Below are 19,426 nucleotides of genomic sequence, written 5' to 3' on the forward strand. Positions count from 1 at the left end.
CCCGCACAAAATTCCCTCGTGGGATTTTGAACAGGTTGAGAGAAATTGATTAATATCCTGAATTTCCCTTCATTTTAGCCTTCTCACAGAACACCAAGTGAGGAAACTCCTTGGGCAGGATGGAAAATAGACTGAAAAAGCCCTGTATAAATCAGACTTTGGGTATTTAAAACAACAAGCAGACCCAGAGCATCTCCCACTCAGTGATATTCAATTCGGCAGAATCTGTAGTCCTGGAGTATGTTGACTATTTAGAACATGGTATTTGGGGTTACATTTGAGTTACTCAATACCTTGATTTCTTTTTTTTTTTTTTTTTTTTCCCCTTTGGATTCTCTTATTGATTATTGGTGAACTAATGGCCGAAATGAAATATAGAAATTTATGAGAAAAAAAATAATAAAAGAGGTTTACCTCCATTGCCAGAGCCGCTGTTTGCTGGTCGTAGTGGTTGAGGAGGTTGGGCATGAAGGTGGTGTTGTAGGGCAGGTCCTGGCACATCCTGAGGATGATGGGCTCGCAGGAGAAGAGGCTGTGCCCTCCCGTGGGGGCCACCCAGGCGCCCCAAATCCACAGGGAACACAGCACCCAGCCCAAAGCCATCCTTCCACCCCCGGGAACGGGGCCAGCAGATCCCCCGGCTGCTCAGGGATCCGGAATTTTCACCAAAATGTTTCGGGGCCTCGCTTGAGGTTCCTCCCAGCTGGAAGAGTTTCTGCGCTCAGCATCCTCAGCTCGATCCAGGGAGGTGTGCAAGAAACTTTCCCCTTTTTTCTTCCTCCTTCTCAGTCCTCTGTGGCATGAATTAAATATCGAGGCTTCAACCACACTCCCACACCACGGACCCCATGGTGACAGGGCAGCGCTCCAGGGGCTTCCTGCTTGTTTTTTCCTGGAAAACCTGGAGCACAAGACACAAGAGACAGAACACATTGAAAAAAAAAACCCCTGGTGATGCATGAAAATATTAAAATATTTCACCTCTCCATCCCTAAGCTGGCAGGCAAACTGCTTCAAGTTTTATGTGAGGCTACAAGGTCCTTCTGCAAGTTTCAATCCTGTTTTTTTTTTTTAGATTTCTGGAGGAAATGAACGGAAAGCGGTCAAATTGAACGGAATAATTTGATGGAAGAATCAAACGGAGGGATTTGATGGAAGGTGGGAGAATTGAATGGAGGAAAAGCGGTGAAAACGTGGGGATCATGCTGATTGTGACGGAATATTTTTAGAAAAGCCCCACACCTTCCACTTGGCCGCACTGAAACCAGGCTCTCCGTGACTCACTCACACCGATAGCATCTCCTGAGGAATAATTATAAAACAAAAACACAAAACCAGTCACCAGCACCACCAACCCCGCAAGTCCCAGCTCGCCACCGGCCTGCCCAGGGAGGTTTGGCTACCTGGGCTCAAATGTGGCATTTTAATCTGCTTTTTTTTCTTGTTGTTGTTGTTGTTACCAAACCCATTTTAATTGCACACATCCCTGCTCCTCTCCGTGCACAGAGCCTCAAAGAGTACCAAAAAAAGCCCATTTTTAATAAATTTGCAAAATCTGGTCCCTAACCAGCTGCTTTAAAGGGAATTATCGTTTTAAAAAGTAACAGAAATCTAGGAAACCCCAAATATCCCATCAATATTCCCAAAAGCGGGCAACCACAAAATCTGAGCGGATTCCCGACCTTGAGAGAACTGAGTTTTTCCTCGGAAAAAGTTTTTTCCTTTCTGCCTGTAGTGAGAGACAGGAAGAATTTAATTACCAGACATGTGCTGCTACGCACATTTTCTATTTACACGGGCCTATCTTATGGTCAGAAGAATTAAGGTTTTAAACCCTTGGCGCAGTGCGTGGGTTGGACTGGATTAATCCCGAGAGGTTCCTTCCAACCTAAACAATTCTGGGCTTCTCCAGAAAGGAGAGGGGAAAGGGTTTGGCTGGAGATTTTTGGAGACAGGCTGGTTAAAAACAAACATGCAAAGAGGAGGGGGGGGAAGAAAAAAAAAAACCGAAAAATCACCAAGCTGCTAAAGATAACCACGTTAAATTCAGTTTATTGGCAACTTTGCTTTGACAGGCTGCTTTTCTCCCTCTCACGGGGATTGGCGGGGAAGCCGGGGCTGAGGCAGCACTGAAAAAGGGGGAAAAAATAGAAATAGGAGAGGTTCCATAGCCAGGAAAAAACAAAACATGAGAGAAAAAAAAAAAAAAAAAAAAAAAAAAAAAAAAAAAGAAAAGGAAAAAAGAACCTGAAGTGGTAGAAGCAACACAGCTCAGATCTCAGCTGGTGTTCTGAAGGCAGTGTTGCTGTGAAGAGTCAGCACAGTGGGTTTAAAAAAGATCCAAATCGACCACAGTGTTTAACACGTGTTCCATCTAACCACACCTGATTTTAGGCCAATTTCCTGATGATGCCAGCTTGAAAGGTTCTGATTTAAGAAGTGTAATTTCTCAAAATTTGGAAATGATTGGAATTAATTTGGACTCTGGAAAAGAAACAAGGAGCTGAACTGCGCCGTGGTGAGGCAGCATCACCAGCCCTGGAGCCTTCCCGAGCAGGGGGTCACAAGTTACAGGCAGATAAAACCAATCCCTCCTTAGTTTTGTGAAGTTCCCTGGCAGAAAGATTGGAAATAATTGATCCCTTCCCACCCAAAGCAGTCTGGGATCCCCATGTTGGGCAAGGTGCTGGATCCCCCTCGGAATCCGTTCCTTTGGGTTTAACAGTTTGATAAACAGTTCTTCAAACTCAGGGAAAAAAAAAAGCTTTTTGAGTTTCCAGAACTCTGGATTCACAAATTTTTCCATCTCCAGAACTCTGGATTCACTTTTTTGTTTTGTTTTGTTTTGTTTCACCCAAACCAACTCCAAAGGATTTCAAATTCCCCAATTTGAGTGAGGTCACCTTGCAGAGAGGATGAGAGAGGGACTTTTTTTTTTTTTGCTCACTGTAATTGAGGTGCAGTTGCAGCGATCTGTAAAAAAAAACCTTCCCAAAAACAGGGTTCAGAAGCAACCTAAGGTGAACTGTGCTCACACCAGTTAAAGACTGCACCAGAAAAATTGGGCAAATCCAGGCCAGGATGGGGAGTTTTGGGAAAGAGTCCAGGAATATTCCATAGAAATCATGTTAATGACACACAGAACAGCAGGATCCAAACACATCCACCTCTCCTCTGCCTTCCCCACAGCCTCAAGCTGAAGAAAACATGCGAAAACAAAGATTCAGTGAGCCACAAAAAAAAAAAAAAAAAAAAAGTTTTAACTACGCAAAAAGCAGAGAAAAAATTTCACCGTGCCCCTTCAGGACTTTTCCATTTCACGTTCAAGATAATAATTAGAGGATCATAACTAAAATTAAGAATGGCTTTACAGGAGGTGGGGGGAGGCACACCAAAATGGACAGCCTGGCCCTGGGAAAAGCGAAATAATTCCGGGTGAAATGAAGCAAAAAAGAGAAGGATTCCATTGCGAAAGGAGCCGCAGGTTTTGCAAAGCAGCCTATGGACGATCCATTAATTGGTGCAGACAGACGGGTGCTGCAATGAGCAGCCCTGAGTGTGTCAGGAGAGCTCCCTCACCGCAGATCCAGTTTGTGCACTCTTTGTTAAGCCTTTTGCGGTTTATTTTCCGTATGTACATAAAAACAAAACACTTTCGATGACACCCGGGATAAAAAACAGGAGGGGAGGCCTCCCCTCCCACCACCAGCGCTGGAAATAAAACGCAGGCAAATGGAGCAGCTTGTTCGTGTGGTTGTGGATTTTTACATTCTTTATCAGCAGGGGAAGCCCATCCAATTCTTGCTGGAAGGGATTAATTAAGACATGCACGGCCAATTATTACCAACAGCGAAAATCACGAGGAGAAAGGGTTGATTCCCACAATGAATTTCTTTTTTTTTCCAAAAACTAAATTTCGAAGTCCCTAAGGGAGCAATGAGGAAAAAGAAAAAAAGCTCATCTGACTTTAGAAAGAAAGGATGGAATTCATTCCCAGTTATCTGTCCCAAAGAAATGGGGAGATAAAACAACAAACCAGACTCCTGGAGGAGAGGAAAATGTCCTCTCAGCCATTCCCCACCCAGTTCTGACCCTGGAGAAAGGAGAGGAACTCATCCATTGCATTTCCCCACACGAAGGCACAAAAGGAGGATAAACGATTCTCCCAACTCCATTCTAAATTAATTATTCAGTGGGAAAGAAACTCCAGCACTGTTCCTCTGTCTTGAGGGGCAGCCACACCGTAATCCCCCACATCCCCTGCTTCAATGAGGAGCAAAGAGGGAGGATGGAGAGGCAGAAACAAGCCTGGCGAGATTTTCCATGATTGTCATGGAATCATGGAATGGTTTGGGTCGGAGGGGACTTTGGAGCTCATCTAATTCCAAGCCCCCGCACCATGGGCAGGGATGCCACTCGTCACACACGGAGGGACAGGTCTGTCACCTCTCTCCGCGAGTTCCGATTCCATGGGAAGGGCCTGGAGAGGGAAATCCCGCAAGCTCCCTGGCGTGGGAAGCGGGCAGGCCGCCGGCTGAGCCAACATCCCTTTTGGAAAGGCACAAGGAACAAGTGCACAGCATCCCCTCGCATCGCTGCCGCACGGCCGAGGCGAAAAGAGCGGCGGATCCACGCCCGGAACATCCGCACGGCGTTCCCGGAGGGATCCGGGGAGCGCACGGACAGCGCCGGCATCCGCCGAGCCCTCAGCGGAGAGCGGAGAGGATCCGGCACCCCCGAGCCCGCAGTGGAGAACGGAGAGGATCCAGCACCCCCGAGCCCTCAGCGGAGAGCGGAGAGGATCCAGCACCCCCGAGCCCTCAGCGGAGAGCGGCGAGGATCCAGCACCCCCGAGCCCTCAGTGGAGAGCGGTGAAGCACCAGCATCCCCCGAGCCCTCAGCGGAGAGCGGCGAGGATCCAGCCACCCCCGAGCCCTCAGCGGAGAGCGGCGAGGATCCAGCCACCCCCGAGCCCTCAGCCGAAGGCGGTGAGGATCCAGCACCCCCGAGCCCTCAGTGGAGGGCGGAGAGGCTCCAGCACCCCCGAGCCCGCAGCGGAAGGCAGTGAAGCACCAGCATCCCCCGAGCCCTCTCTGGTGAGGCTCCAGCACCCCCGAGCCCTCAGCGGAGGGCAGTGAAGCACCAGCATCCCCCGAGCCCTCTCTGGTGAGGCTCCAGCACCCCCGAGCCCTCAGCGGAGGGCAGTGAAGCACCAGCATCCCCCGAGCCCTCAGCGGAGGGCGGTGAAGCACCAGCATCCCCCGAGCCCTCAGCGGAGGGCGGCGAGGCTCCAGCATCCCTTCCTCGAGGCCGCCGTACCGCACTCCGGTAAAGGGAACACGAGCCAGCATCCCCCGCCCTCACGGAGAGCGGATCCGGCCCGTTCCCGGCGCTCAGGGCCGGCATCCCCCGTCCTCCGCCCGCCCGCCCGCCGAGCGCAGCACCGGCATCCCCCGATCCCCGCGCCGCGCTGCCGGCCGCAGGGCTCTGCGCGGCCGCCCCTCCGCCCGGCCGCCGATCCCCGCCGCCGCCCGTCCCCGGGGCGGGCAGGGCGAGCCCCTGAGGGCAGCGCCGCGGCCCCGCCGTGTCCCCGTTACCTGCGCGGCTCCCGCCGCCCTCACGCTCCCGCGCGCGCCCGTCGGGTGGCGGCGGCGGCAGCGCCCGGCCACGCCCCTCCGCGCGGCCACGCCTCCCTCCCCGCGCCATCTCGCCCCGCCCACTCCCCTCCGCCCAGCCAATCAGAGCGCTGCGGGCTGGTTGCTAGGTAGATCGGAACCCCCCGGCCGCTCGAACCCCGCTGGGGGGGCTCCCATTGGCTGGCGCCCCCCGCCCCGGGGTTGCCATGGAGACGGGATGCGGAAGGGAGGGAGGAGGAAGGAGCTGATTGGCTGGCACCGCCCCCTCGGGGGTTGCCATAGCGACGGGATGCGGAGGGGCGGGAGGCGGAAAAGGAGGAAGAGGAGGAGGCGGCGTCTGCAGGGAGAGGAGGAAGGTGAGAGGACACGGGGGGACACGGGACACCCGGGAGGGCGTGGGGAAGGGGCGTCGCTGCGGTGGGGAGCGAGCGGACGCGTCCCGGGGGACACTGCGGGTGTGGGGCGTCGTCCCAAGGGGACAACCGCAGTGTGGCACGGCGGGGCCGGGACACCAAATGCGCTGGGACGCGGCGGGGAAGGTGGCACAAAGTCCGTCGGGAACGCGGAGGGGACGAGGTGGGAAGCGGCGGTGGGGGAAATGCCGGTGGGAGCTCTGCAGAGCGCCGGTGTTCCCGGTGCTTACATCCCGGCAGTGCGGGACGGATCCCTATGGATGGATGGGGATGCCCAGGTGGGCAGAGAGGCCGGTGGCACCTCGAGGGTGGCAGCAGGGCCAGGGCAGTGCCCTTCCCCTGTGCTGGCACTGCTGGGGCACCTCCAGCGCTGGGGACAGCTCTGGGACAAAAAGGACATTGAGGGGCTGGAGCGTGTCCAGGGAAGGGAACGGAGCTGGGGAAGGGGCTGGAGCCCCCAGAGAGGCTGAGAGAGCTGGAAAGGGGCTCAGCCTGGAGAAAAGGAGGCTCAGGAGGGACCTTGTGGCTCTGCACAACTCCCTGACAGGAGGGGACAGCCAGGGAACAGGGACAGGAGTGGAGGGAACAGCCTCAGGCTGCGCCAGGGGAGGCTTAGGTAGGATATTTAGGGGGTCAAGCATTGGCTCAGGGTGCAGTGGTGGAATCCTCATCCCTGGAAGCGTCCAAAAACCGTGAGGATGTGGCACTTGGGGACACGGATCAGCGCCGGGTTTGTGTTTGGGTTTTCTGATCTCAGAGCTCTTTCACCAACCTGAGCAATTCTGTGGTTCCACGAAGTCTCCAGTGAAGGGGGTTTAAAGGCACCACCAACAAAATAAGCTCAGGGGATGCCTGGAAAACCTGCTGGAATCCATGGACAAGTCCCAGCCTTGCTGGATTATTAATTATTATTGAAATAAGAAATCAGTTATTGATTCCCAATCCACCCTCCGCCCTGCCTGTACCTGTGCTCGGTGCTGCTGCTTAAATCCTTTCTCCCATCACCGCGCTGTTTATTTTGATGTAATAACTTACAATGGAAATTACTCCCCTGCTCTAACTTGAGCCTGATTCCCATAAATTCCCAAATTTTTGAATTTCTTCCCAGCTGAACTCTCCTACCGCTCCCTTGTTGCCACGTGGATTGATGGGATTGAGGGAATTACATCCTTAAACTTTTGCATGCAGCGGGCTCTGTGCCCCACAAAGGTTTAATTTCTGCAGGGACCCTGGTCAAAAGTCATGAAATAAAGTTCTGCTTCTGCAGGAGTTGTTTTCAGCATGGCTGAGCAGGGTTTAGCCCAGGTCAAGGAAATTATTCCAGCGCCCCTGGTTAATGGGGATATGATCGTTACGGATTGTTAAGCTTTCCTCCACGGAATCACTTAAATTTATAAAGCGTTTTAGAATTCCAACTTGTGCTGGAACCAGTGGAAGCATTTCCAGCGGTTTCCAAGTGAAATTTTCCTGCTGTTAGAAGGCGCCATTCCCATCTCCAGCCCTGTGAAACTTTGTGTCTCCTTCATAATCCAAATTTCTTGGATCCTCCCATCCCGACTGCAAACAATTCCTAGCAGCTCTGGCAATTTTGCTCTTTTTAACCCTGCATAAACTGACAAAATTTGTTGGGTGTTTTTTTTGTTTGTTTTTTTTTTTTTTTTTCCCCCAAATCTCTTTTGCACTGGTATTTACCATACCTCCCACCTGCTCCTACATTTCCTTTTTATTTTTTTTACAGTGAAAATTGATTTTGGGGGTGTTTTTTTTGGCGTTGTGTGTCGATAGCTTTTCCTCTTTGAGCAGCCAACCAACATTTTCCTGATGTCTATTTAAGGCTTGATCCTTTTCAACCTCCCCCCCTCCTCCTCTTGCTGCTGGAATATTTTTGGGATCACCTGAGCCTGACGAATTCCGTCCCGGGAAGATGTGGGAAGAACGAGCTGGAGCAATCTCTGGAATGTTATTTTGGGCAGCCAGTCCAAAGATAACGAATCTTGCGGAAGGAAAGCGAGGCCTTGGCCAAGCAGCCTCCCAATCCCAGCCCCGCTCAGCATTCCAGCTGCTTTTCCATGGGGCTGCTGCAGCCCCTCTGCTCTGGAGCCCGGCTGGGAGAGCTGGGAATGTTCACCTGGAGAAGAGAAGGATCCAGGGAGAGCTCAGAGCCCCTTCCAGAGCCTAAAGGGGCTCCAGGAGAGCTGGAGAGGGGCTGGGGATGAGGGAGGGAGGGACAGGACACAGGGAATGGCTTCCTACTGTCAGAAGATGGAATTTTGAGAAGGAATTCCTGGCTGTGAGGGTGGGAAGGCCCTGGAATAGGATTCCCCAGAGAAGCTGTGGCTGCCCCTGGATCCCTGGGAGTGTCCAAGGCCAGGTTGGACAGGGCTTGGAGCAGGGCTGGGACAGTGGGAGGTGTCCCTGCCCACGGGAGAGGTTGGAATGAGATGATTTTGAAGGTCCCTTTCCACCCAAACCATTCCATGAATGAACTCCCAAATAAGCACCCAGTCCCAGCATGCACAGTTTTGGGGAATCCCAGTGAATCCCCCGATGTCCAGTCTCCAATCCAGGCACTTCTGTGGCTTGTGCAGCTTTATGGAATTGTGGAATTACAGGATTATGGAATTATGGGATTATGGAATTATGGGATTACGGAATTATGGAATTACGGAATGTGATTTCTCCCCGTGACCCACCCAGATCACCAAATCCAACCCCAGGCCCTGCACAGACACCCCCAAAATCCCCGCCCTGCGCATTCCCCGGGAGCGTTGTCCTGGAGCTCTGGCAGCCTTGGGAACGTCACCATTCCCTGGGGATCCTGTTCCAGCGCCCCACCCACCTTTTGGGGGAAGAACCTTTTCCTAAAATCCCCCCGAACCCTCCTTTGAGACATCTCCAACAGGTCCTACAGCTGGAGAGGGAAGAGATCCACGCCTGCCCCTCCACCTGTCCCATGAGGAAATTTCAGACCGGCTTTTCCCAGATCCTGGAATTTTAGTCAGGCTTTTCCCAAATCCTGAAATTTCAGACCGACTTTTCCCGGATCCCGAAGTTTTGAGACAGAATTTTCCCAGATCCTGAGCCACGTTTTTGGCTCATGAGAGGTTCCCAAAGGCTTTCTCCTCCCCGGTAACACCCCGATCCTCGGAGGTGCTTTGGGAATGCGGCTGCTCCAGCCCCGCGATCCCACATCCGCGAGGGAAACCGGAGCGGGAACGCCGAGTTTGTGACTAATGGACAAAGCTGTCCCTGAAAAACAGGACACGGGTGTCTGGACCAGTTTTTTTTTTTGGCAGTTTCTCTACCCTGGGCATTGGAATTGCAGGGAAACAAAACAGAAACCAGGCAGGGAATGATCCCAAATCCACCTCCCCAAAAAAATAAAATTCCACCTACTCGGTTGCACAAGAAGGTGGATGTGAAACCTTGGAGAGTCCTTCAGCCTTCGCTGGGAGGTTAAAACTGGAGAGAGGTTTTGTTATTTAAGGATCTTTAGCCCCAAAAAACAAACAAACAAACAAACAAAAAATCAACAAGAAAATACAAAAAAACCCCAAAACACGCACACACAAAAAAAAAAAAAAAAAAAAAAAAAAAAGCAAAATAAAAATCAAAAAAGAGAAAAAACTCAGATTTTTATAAGGAATTCATTTTCTGAGCAAGGAGCGAAAAATGCGACAGATTTTTCCTTGGGTTTTGGGGGTTTTTTTGGTTGGTTGGTTGGTTTTGCTTTGGGTTTTTTATTTCGAGTTTTTTGCTTTGTTTTGATTTGGTTTTGTTGGGTTTTTTTTTTTGGTTTTGTTTTAATTTTTAGTGTTTTGTTTTTAGTGTTTTGTTTTATTTAGTTTGTTTTGTTGGGGGGTTTAGTTTGTTTTTGGGAGCTTTCTGTGGGCTTTTTTTTATGTGTGTGTGTGGTTTTTTTCTTTTTTTCCCACATTTTTCAGGGGAGGAGTTGTCTTTTTTTTCATGTTTTTCAGGTTTGTTTGGGTTTTTTAAAATATCTAATTATTTGACTCCATAATAACTTAAGAAAGGAAGGAAAAATTAAGCACAAAATTGATGTGCCCAGACAGATCCCGCAGTGATTTTTGAGGATTAATCCATTGAAATAGTGAGGAATTCTGTCCGGGGAAGAAATAGGGGTTTGAGAGTAGCTACAAAACCCCTTTTTTGGGGTTTTGATGCGTTTGGGTTCAGCACAGGCTGGTAACACAATATGGGATTTAATTCATGGATCTGCCTTCCTTTTGTCCCAAAAATCCCATTATCCACCCCGCCACCGTGAAGCTTTAAGGAGGATCTGAGGGATTTACAGAAAAAAATATTCACAGAATAAATACGTGCAGGGAACGGAGATGTTTTTTAACGTGGTGAAGGAATTATTTGGTTTTCAGGCTCCAGCCTGGAAATTGGAGAGCAGAGGTGAGGAACGGCGTTATCCTGCTGAATCCAACCGCAGGAGAGACGACGAAAGGGGGAAAAAAAATCCCTTTTCCTATGTTTGGGCAAAATTTTATGGAGAAATTGCTTTGTCTGAAGGGAATTCGGACATTTGGTGTCCCAAAAAGGGGAAATTTTGGAAAACGTCTGATCTACTTGATGTGGGAATTCCTGCAAAAATCATGGAGTTGTTAAGGTTGGAAGAAACCCTTAAGATCCTCAAGTCCAACCATCAACCCTGGTGGCCACCAAGCCACGTCCCCAAAAGTGCCACGTCCACATTTTTTTGGGGAAACGCTTCCAGGGATCGTGATTCCGCCTGTTCAAAGGAATATTCATTAACGCTTGTGATGGAGATAGACCTGCTTAATTGTTATTGATTGATTGATTGATTATTAATTATTTATTAAATATCAGTGCAAAGAGGTCCCAGTGGGAAATCACGGAACACCAGGATGGTTTGGGTTGGGAAAGAACTTGGAGCTCATCCCATTCCGCCCCCATCCGTGGGCAGGGACGTTTCCACTATCCCAGGTTGCTCCAAACCCTTTCCCACCGGCTCTCGGGCACTTCCAGGACTTTCATCTCACGGATGTTGTGGCTACACAAGATAAAAAGCCTCACTCTACCTGAACTTCAAAGTATTTTTTCATTTTGTGTCATTGCTGTGCTTTAAAATAATTGGATTCCTTCTTAATTTTTTTTTTTCCCCATGAAAACGGAGGAATGGCACTGGGATAACGCCCACCTTTGCTCCGTGGAATCATTGGATTCTGTGTTAAAATCATTCCTTTTTTCCGCAGGAAAAAAATGTGCTATGAAACCATTGCGTGTGAAATGCTATTAAATCATTGGATTCCCTCTTAAAATTGGTGAGGTTTTTCCATGAAAATGGAGGAATGGCACAGGGATAACATCCATCTTCATTCAATGAAATCACTGGATTCCTTGTTAAAATCATTCCTTTTATTTCCATGGAAAAAGATGTGCTACGAAATCATTGGATCCACACTTAAGATTATTTTTTTTTCCCCCACAAAAATGAAAGAATGGCAGAGAGATAATGCTCGTCTTTGTTCCATGAAATCATTGGATTCCTTCTTAATTTTTTTTTTTTTTTTCATGAGAACGAAGGAATGGCAAAGGGATGTCATCCATTTTATTCTATGAGATCATTGGATTCCCTCTTAAATTTTTTTTTCCATTAAAATGAAGGAATGGCACAGCGATAACCCCCATCTTTGTTCCATGAAATCATTGAATTCCCTCTTAAAACTGTTGTGTATTTTACACGAAAATGAAGGAATGGCACAGGGATAATATTCATCTTCATTCCATGAAATCGTTGGATTCCTTGTTAAAATTTTAAATTTTTTTCCCATGAAGACGGAGGAATGGCACAGGGATATCATCCACCTTTGTTCCATGAAATCATTGGATTCCTTGTTAAAGTAATTCCTTTTATTTCCATGGAAAAAAAAATGTGCTATGAAACCATTTTGCGTGAAGTGCTATGAAATCATTGGATTCCCTCTTAAAATTATATCTCTTTTTTTCCCATGAAAACTAAGGAATGGCACAGGGATATCATCCATCTTTGTTCTATGAAATTGTTGGATCCCCCCCCTAAAATTATTATTTTTTTCCCAGGAAAACGAAGAAATGGCAAAGGGACAGCACCCAACTTTGTTCCATGAAATCATTGGATTCCCTCCTAAAATTGTAGATTTTTTTCCCATGAAAACAATTGGAATCCCTGTTAAAATAATTTCTTTTATTTCCACGGGAAAAAATGTGCTATGAAACGGTTTTGCATGAAGTGCTATGAAATCATTGGATCCCCTCCTAAAATTATATTTTTTTTCCCCATGAAAGCAGAGGAATGGCACAGGGATAGCATCCACCTTTGTTCCGTGAAATCGTTGGACCCCTCCTAAAATTGTAAATTTTTTTTTCCATGAAAACGAAGGAATGGCACAGGGATAGCGCCCACCTTTGTTCCATGAAATCATTGGATCCCCTCCTAAAATTGTAAATTTTTTCCCATGAAAACAGAGGAACAGCACAGGGATAACTCCCACCTTTGTTCCATGAAATCATTGGATTCCCCTAATTTTTTTTTTTTTTTTTTCCCCATGAAAAGGAAGGAATGGCACAGGGATAGCGCCCACCTATGTTCCATGAAATCATTGGATCCCCTCCTAAAACTGTAAATTTTTTCCCATGGAAACAGGGGAATGGCACGGGGATAGTGCCCACCTTTGCTCCATGAAATCATTGGATCCCCTCCTAAAATTGTAATTTTTTTTTTCCCATGAAAACTAAGGAACTAAGGAATGGTACAGGGATATCATCCATCTTTGTTCTATGAAATCATTGGATCCCCTCCTAAAACTGTAAATTTTTTCCCATGAAAACAGAGGAACGGCACAGGGATAGCATCCACCTTTGTTCCGTGAAATCGTTGGATTCCCCCTAATTTTTTTTTTTTTTTTTCCCATGAAAAGGAAGGAATGGCACAGGGATAGCGCCCACCTATGTTCCATGAAATCATTGGATCCCCTCCTAAAACTGTAAATTTTTTCCCATGAAAACAGAGGAACGGCACAGGGATAACGCCCAACTTTGTTCCATGAAATCATTGGATTCCCTCCTAAAATTGTAGATTTTTTTTCCATGAAAACAATTGGAATTCCTGTTAAAATAATTTCTTTTATTTCCACGGGAAAAAATGTGCTATGAAACGGTTTTGCATGAAGTGCTATGAAATCATTGGATCCCCTCCTAAAATTATATTTTTTTTCCCCATGAAAGCAGAGGAATGGCACAGGGATAGCATCCACCTTTGTTCCGTGAAATCGTTGGACCCCTCCTAAAATTGTAAATTTTTTTTTCCATGAAAACGAAGGAATGGCACAGGGATAGCGCCCACCTTTGTTCCATGAAATCATTGGATCCCCTCCTAAAATTGTAAATTTTTTCCCATGAAAACAGAGGAACAGCACAGGGATAACTCCCACCTTTGTTCCATGAAATCATTGGATTCCCCTAATTTTTTTTTTTTTTTTTCCCCATGAAAAGGAAGGAATGGCACAGGGATAGCGCCCACCTATGTTCCATGAAATCATTGGATCCCCTCCTAAAACTGTAAATTTTTTCCCATGGAAACAGGGGAATGGCACGGGGATAGTGCCCACCTTTGCTCCATGAAATCATTGGATCCCCTCCTAAAATTGTAATTTTTTTTTTCCCATGAAAACTAAGGAACTAAGGAATGGTACAGGGATATCATCCATCTTTGTTCTATGAAATCATTGGATCCCCTCCTAAAACTGTAAATTTTTTCCCATGAAAACAGAGGAACGGCACAGGGATAGCATCCACCTTTGTTCCGTGAAATCGTTGGATTCCCCCTAATTTTTTTTTTTTTTTTTTCCCATGAAAAGGAAGGAATGGCACAGGGATAGCGCCCACCTATGTTCCATGAAATCATTGGATCCCCTCCTAAAACTGTAAATTTTTTCCCATGAAAACAGAGGAACGGCACAGGGATAACGCCCACCTTTGTTCCATGAAATCATTGGATCCCCTCCTAAAATTGTAATTTTTTTTTTCCCATGAAAACTAAGGAACTAAGGAATGGTACAGGGATATCGTCCATCTTTGTTCTATGAAATCATTGGATCCCCTCCTAAAATTATATTTTTTTTTCCCATGAAAACAGAGGAATGGCACAGGGATAGCATCCACCTTTGTTCCGTGAAATCGTTGGACCCCTCCTAAAATTGTTAATTTTTTTCCAAGAAAACAGGGGAACGGCACAGGGATAGTGCCCACCTTTGTTCCATGAAATCATTGGATCCCCTCCTAAAATTGTAAATTTTTTTCCATGAAAACTAAGGAGTGGCACAGAGATAACACCCACCTTTGTTCAATGAAACCATTGGATTCCTTGTTATATATATATATATTTTTTTTTTTTTTTTTTTCCCCCACCCCCCTACATGAAAACTAAGGAATGGCACAGGGATAAATGCCCATCTTTGTTCCATGAAATCATCAGATTTCCTCTTAAAATTGTGGTTTTCCCACGAAAATGGAGGAATGGCACAAGATAATGCCCACCTTCATTCCATGAAATCATTGGATCCCCTCCTAAAATTGTAAATTTTTTCCCATGAAAACAGAGGAACGGCACAGGGATAGCGCCCACCTTTGTTCCATGAAATCATTGGATCCCCTCCTAAAATTGTAATTTTTTTCCCATGAAAACAGAGGAACGGCACAGGGATAATGCCCACCTTTGCTCCATGAAATCATTGGATCCCCTCCTAAAATTGTAAATTTTTTCCCATGAAAACAGAGGAACGGCACAGGGATAACGCCCACCTTTGTTCCATGAAATCATTGGATCCCCTCCTAAAATTGTAATTTTTTTTTTTCCCATGAAAACTAAGGAACTAAGGAATGGTACAGGGATATCATCCATCTTTGTTCTATGAAATCATTGGATCCCCTCCTAAAACTGTAAATTTTTTTCCAGGGAAACAGAGGAATGGCACAGGGATAACGCCCACCTTTGCTCCATGAAATCATTGGATTACCCCCTAAAATTGTAAATTTTTTCCCATGAAAACAGAGGAACGGCACAGGGATAGCGCCCACCTATGTTCCATGAAATCATTGGATCCCCTCCTAAAATTGTAATTTTTTTTTTTCCCATGAAAACTAAGGAACTAAGGAATGATACAGGGATATCATCCATCTTTGTTCTATGAAATCATTGGATCCCCTCCTAAAATTGTATTTTTTTTTCCCATGAAAACAGAGGAATGGCACAGGGATAGCATCCACCTTTGTTCCGTGAAATCGTTGGACCCCTCCTAAAATTGTTAATTTTTTTCCAAGAAAACAGGGGAACGGCACAGGGATTGTGCCCACCTTTGTTCCATGAAATCATTGGATCCCCTCCTAAAATTGTACATTTTTTTCCATGAAAACTAAGGAGTGGCACAGAGATAACACCCACCTTTGTTCAATGAAACCATTGGATTCCTTGTTATATTTTTTTTTTTTTTTTTTTTTCCCCGCCCCCCTACATGAAAACAAAGGAATGGCACAGGGATAAATGCCCGTCTTTGTTCCATGAAATCATCAGATTTCCTCTTAAAATTGTGGTTTTCCCACGAAAATGGAGGAATGGCACAAGATAATGCCCACCTTCATTCCATGAAATTATTGGATCCCCTCCTAAAATTGTAAATTTTTTCCCATGAAAACAGAGGAACAGCACAGGGATAGCGCCCACCTTTGTTCCATGAAATCATTGGATTCCCCCTAATTTTTTTTTTTTTTTTTCCCATGAAAAGGAGGGAATGGCACAGGGATAGTGCCCACCTATGTTCCATGAAATCACTGGATCCCCTCCTAAAATTGTAAATTTTTTTTTTTTCCCATGAAAACTAAGGAACTAAGGAATGGTACAGGGATATCGTCCATCTTTGTTCTATGAAATCATTGGATCCCCTCCTAAAATTGTAAATTTTTTTCTAGGGAAACAGGGGAATGGCACGGGGATAACGCCCACCTTTGCTCCATGAAATCATTGGATTCCCCCCTAAAATTGTAAATTTTTTCCCATGAAAACAGGGGAATGGCACAGGGATAGCGCCCACCTTTGTTCCATGAAATCTTTGGATTCCCCCCTAAAATTGTAAATTTTTTCCCATGAAAACAGGGGAATGGCACAGGGATAACGCCCACCTTTGCTCCATGAAATCATTGGATCCCCTCCTAAAACTGTAAATTTTTTCCCATGAAAACAGGGGAATGGCACAGGGATAGCGCCCACCTTTGTTCCATGAAATCATTGGATTCCCCCCTAAAACTGTAATTTTTTTCCATGAAAACGAAGGAATGGCACGGGAATAACGCCCACCTTTGCTCTGTTCCGTAGCCATCCGCGGTGACAGGCGGATCCAACCTCCCCATGGCGTTTGCACCTCCCAAAAACGCGGATGGCTCCCGGCTCCAGCTCAAGCTGAGCACGTGGACTCCCCTGAACCACCAGCTCATGAACGACAAGGCAAGTTCCAAAAAAAAAAAAAGGCGGGAAATCGGGGAATCACGGAATTGTTGTGCTTGGAAACGGACTTGGGGTGATCATTCAGTCCAACCCGGCAAGGCAAAGCCAACTTGAGGATTTATTTCCTCGGGATCGTGTCCAGTCGGGTTTGGGACGGTCTCAAAATCCTCAATTTCACAAACTCCTAATCCTGAGGAAAAATTTAAATTTTCCCCATGGAGGTCACGGGAAATGGAATAAGAACTTGGGAGGTTTTGTTCCCCATTAGAAATATGGAGATGTCTTTATGAGATGTAAAGATATATAAAACCTAACATGAAAAGATGGAAAATTCCGATTTACCTGTTTAAAACAAACAAGTATTTGATTTAAATACTGACAAATAATTTGCTTTATTTTAAAAAAAAAGTGGAATTTCTTTTTACTTCCAAATAACAATATGGAGCTATCAGACACATAAAGTCTTTATGTTATAAAATCTAGCATGAAAAGATGGGAAATTCTGATTTACTCATTTAAAACAAGCAAGTATTTGGTTTAAATACTCCTATTTTGAGAAATTATTTGCTTTTTTTAAAAAAAACAGTGAATTTTCTTTTTACATCCAAATAACAATATGGTGACATCAGACACGTAAAGTCTTTACGTCATAAAACCTAGCATGAAAAGATGGGAAATTCTGATTTACCCATTTAAAGCAAACAAGTATTTGGTTTAAATACTCCTATTTTGAGAAATAATTTGATTTTTTAAAAGAAAAGTGGATTTTCTTTTTACATATAAGTATCAATATGGAGACATCAGACACACAAAGTCTTTATGTTATAAAATCTAACATGAAAAGATGGGAAATTCTGATTTACTCATTTAAAGCAAACAAGTATTTGGTTTAAATACTCCTATTTTGAGAAATAATTTGGTTTTTTTAAAGAAAAGTGGATTTTCTTTTTACATATAAATATCAATATGGAGACATCAGACACACAAAGTCTTTATGTTATAAAATCTAACATGAAAAGATGGGAAATTTAGATTTACTCTTTTTAAAAAAACAAGTATTTGATTTAAATACTCCTATTTTGAGAAATAATTTGATTTTTTAAAAGAAAAGTGGATTTTCTTTTTACATATAAATATCAATATGGAGACATCAGACACACAAAGTCTTTATGTTATAAAATCTAACATGAAAAGATGGGAAATTCTGATTTACTCATTTAAGTATTTGATTTAAATACTGACAAATAATTTGCTTTTTTTTTTTTAAAAAAAAAAAGTGAATTTTCTTTTTACATCCAAATAACAATATGGAGACATCAGACACACAAAGTCTTCATGTTATAAAAACTAGCATGAAAAGATGGGAAATTTAGATTTACTCTTTTTAAACAAACAAGTATTTGATTTAAATACTGCTATTTTGAGAAATAATTTGCTTTAAAAAAATAAAAAACGTGGATTTTTTTTTTCCCCCTGAAAGTCACAAAATCGTGCTTTTTTTGTGGGGGAGGAGTGGAGGACTGTAATTCTTTAAAAAATGAAAATGTCACCACTTTCCTGATAATTTCCTCGTGATTCATCCTTTATATCATTAAAAGATAAAACTTTGTCTCCTGTCTGGATACCTCTGACATCAAAATTAATTTGGTTTTTTTTTCCCCCTTTCTCCCTAATTAAACTCCTCTGTATCCAGCAGGTTTTTTTCCCCTGTGGAAGGACTTTTACCCCACTTCAAGCCAACACTTGAATTTATTTTTATTTCTGATAAACTGAAGAGATTGAGCCCTTTGAAGTCCTTTCAATCTGGCAAATTCTCCAGCCTTTGAATCATTTTGATGTTTCCTACACCCTCCCAACATTATTTTTTTGCAGATACGCATCGCTGTGCAATAAAGTATGACCTAACCAGAAATTTAAAAAACAAAAAAACCCTCGCATTTTCCCACCTTTTCCCACTTTTTCCCACCTTTTCCCAGTTTTTTTTTTTAACTCCTCTGCTCCTTAGGCAGTCGGATTGAGCCGCGGCAAAAGTTTTAGGGATTAATACTGGATTGTTGGATAATCCAATGCTTGGTGACGTTCCAGGTTGGGAGGAATAGACAAGAATATCCCAGAAAACACCAGAAATTAATAGTCAGGAATGAAAAATTTCCAGGGATGAACTGGAAATGCCTCTGGCACATGGGGAATGTGGTGGTGCTGGGTTGACATCCTTGGAAGTCTTTCCCAACCTTGAAGATTTTCAGAAATTCACAATAAAAGGAATTTTCACGTTTCTGATCCAGCTTTTAAACCACCGACCTGGCCAAAAAAAAAAATTCCTTTTTTTTTTTTCTTTTTTTTCTTTCTTTTTTAAATATCCCTACACTGCTCTGTGGTGTTAAAAAAAAAAAAAAAATTAATTAAAAATAGCTGCAGCAACATCAGTTGTGACATTTGGAGTCGTGAGGTATTTATTTATAGGGAGCTGGAGAGGGAGAAGGTGCCGGTTTTTGCACAGCCGCGCGTCTGCTCCTCTCTGCGCTCCCGGGAGGCAGCGTGACGAGGAATTCGTGGACGGAAGGAAGGGGAATTTATGGATGCGAGGGACGGGGTGAGATGCATGAGAAATGAACTCGTTGGAGCAGGGAACGAGGGGCAGGAGCGGTGGGAATTCAGAGCCGCTCCGAGGCAGCGGTGTCAAGATCCCAGGGTTAGGAGCAGGCCCGGGAGTTTCTGGTGCCATAAATTGACGAATTTTGGGTCATTCTAAGTGGTAGTTCCTGTAGATTTCCCTGGATTTTCCGAGGTGGTAGGAGTAGACTTATCGCAGAATTCCAGAACGGTTTGGGTTGGGAGAAACCAAAAATCCC

The 19,426-nt window shown here is 45.1% G+C and overlaps 2 protein-coding genes across 3 annotated transcripts in view; one reads left to right on the forward strand and one right to left on the reverse strand.

Moving 5' to 3' along the window:
* FZD3 (frizzled class receptor 3) overlaps nucleotides 1-5,656 on the reverse strand; it is a 45,336-nt gene extending 39,680 nt beyond the window's left edge. Inside the window, exons 1-3 of one of the 2 annotated variants that reach the window (XM_040060056.1) lie at nucleotides 5,598-5,639; nucleotides 1,243-1,302; nucleotides 415-901 (exon numbers count right to left, since the gene is read on the reverse strand). In XM_040060056.1, coding sequence (XP_039915990.1) covers nucleotides 415-603 — 189 coding nt within the window. In that variant the 5' untranslated portion in view covers nucleotides 604-901; nucleotides 1,243-1,302; nucleotides 5,598-5,639. Of the gene's footprint in view, nucleotides 1-414; nucleotides 902-1,242; nucleotides 1,303-5,597 lie in introns of both variants that reach the window. The other variant, XM_040060055.2, reaches the window with a different exon arrangement.
* Nucleotides 5,657-6,162: 506 nt separating this feature from the next.
* The window catches only part of FBXO16 (F-box protein 16), a 46,874-nt gene continuing 33,610 nt past the window's right edge, over nucleotides 6,163-19,426 (forward strand). The window contains exons 1-2 of the mRNA XM_040060846.1: nucleotides 6,163-6,212; nucleotides 16,446-16,574. Of these exons, the coding sequence (XP_039916780.1) occupies nucleotides 16,479-16,574 (96 nt within the window). The 5' untranslated portion in view covers nucleotides 6,163-6,212; nucleotides 16,446-16,478. The remainder of the gene's footprint in view (nucleotides 6,213-16,445; nucleotides 16,575-19,426) is intronic.

This window comes from Hirundo rustica, chromosome 3 (genome assembly GCF_015227805.2).
Source record: "Hirundo rustica isolate bHirRus1 chromosome 3, bHirRus1.pri.v3, whole genome shotgun sequence".
In the NCBI taxonomy this organism is placed as follows: Eukaryota; Metazoa; Chordata; class Aves; order Passeriformes; family Hirundinidae; genus Hirundo; species Hirundo rustica.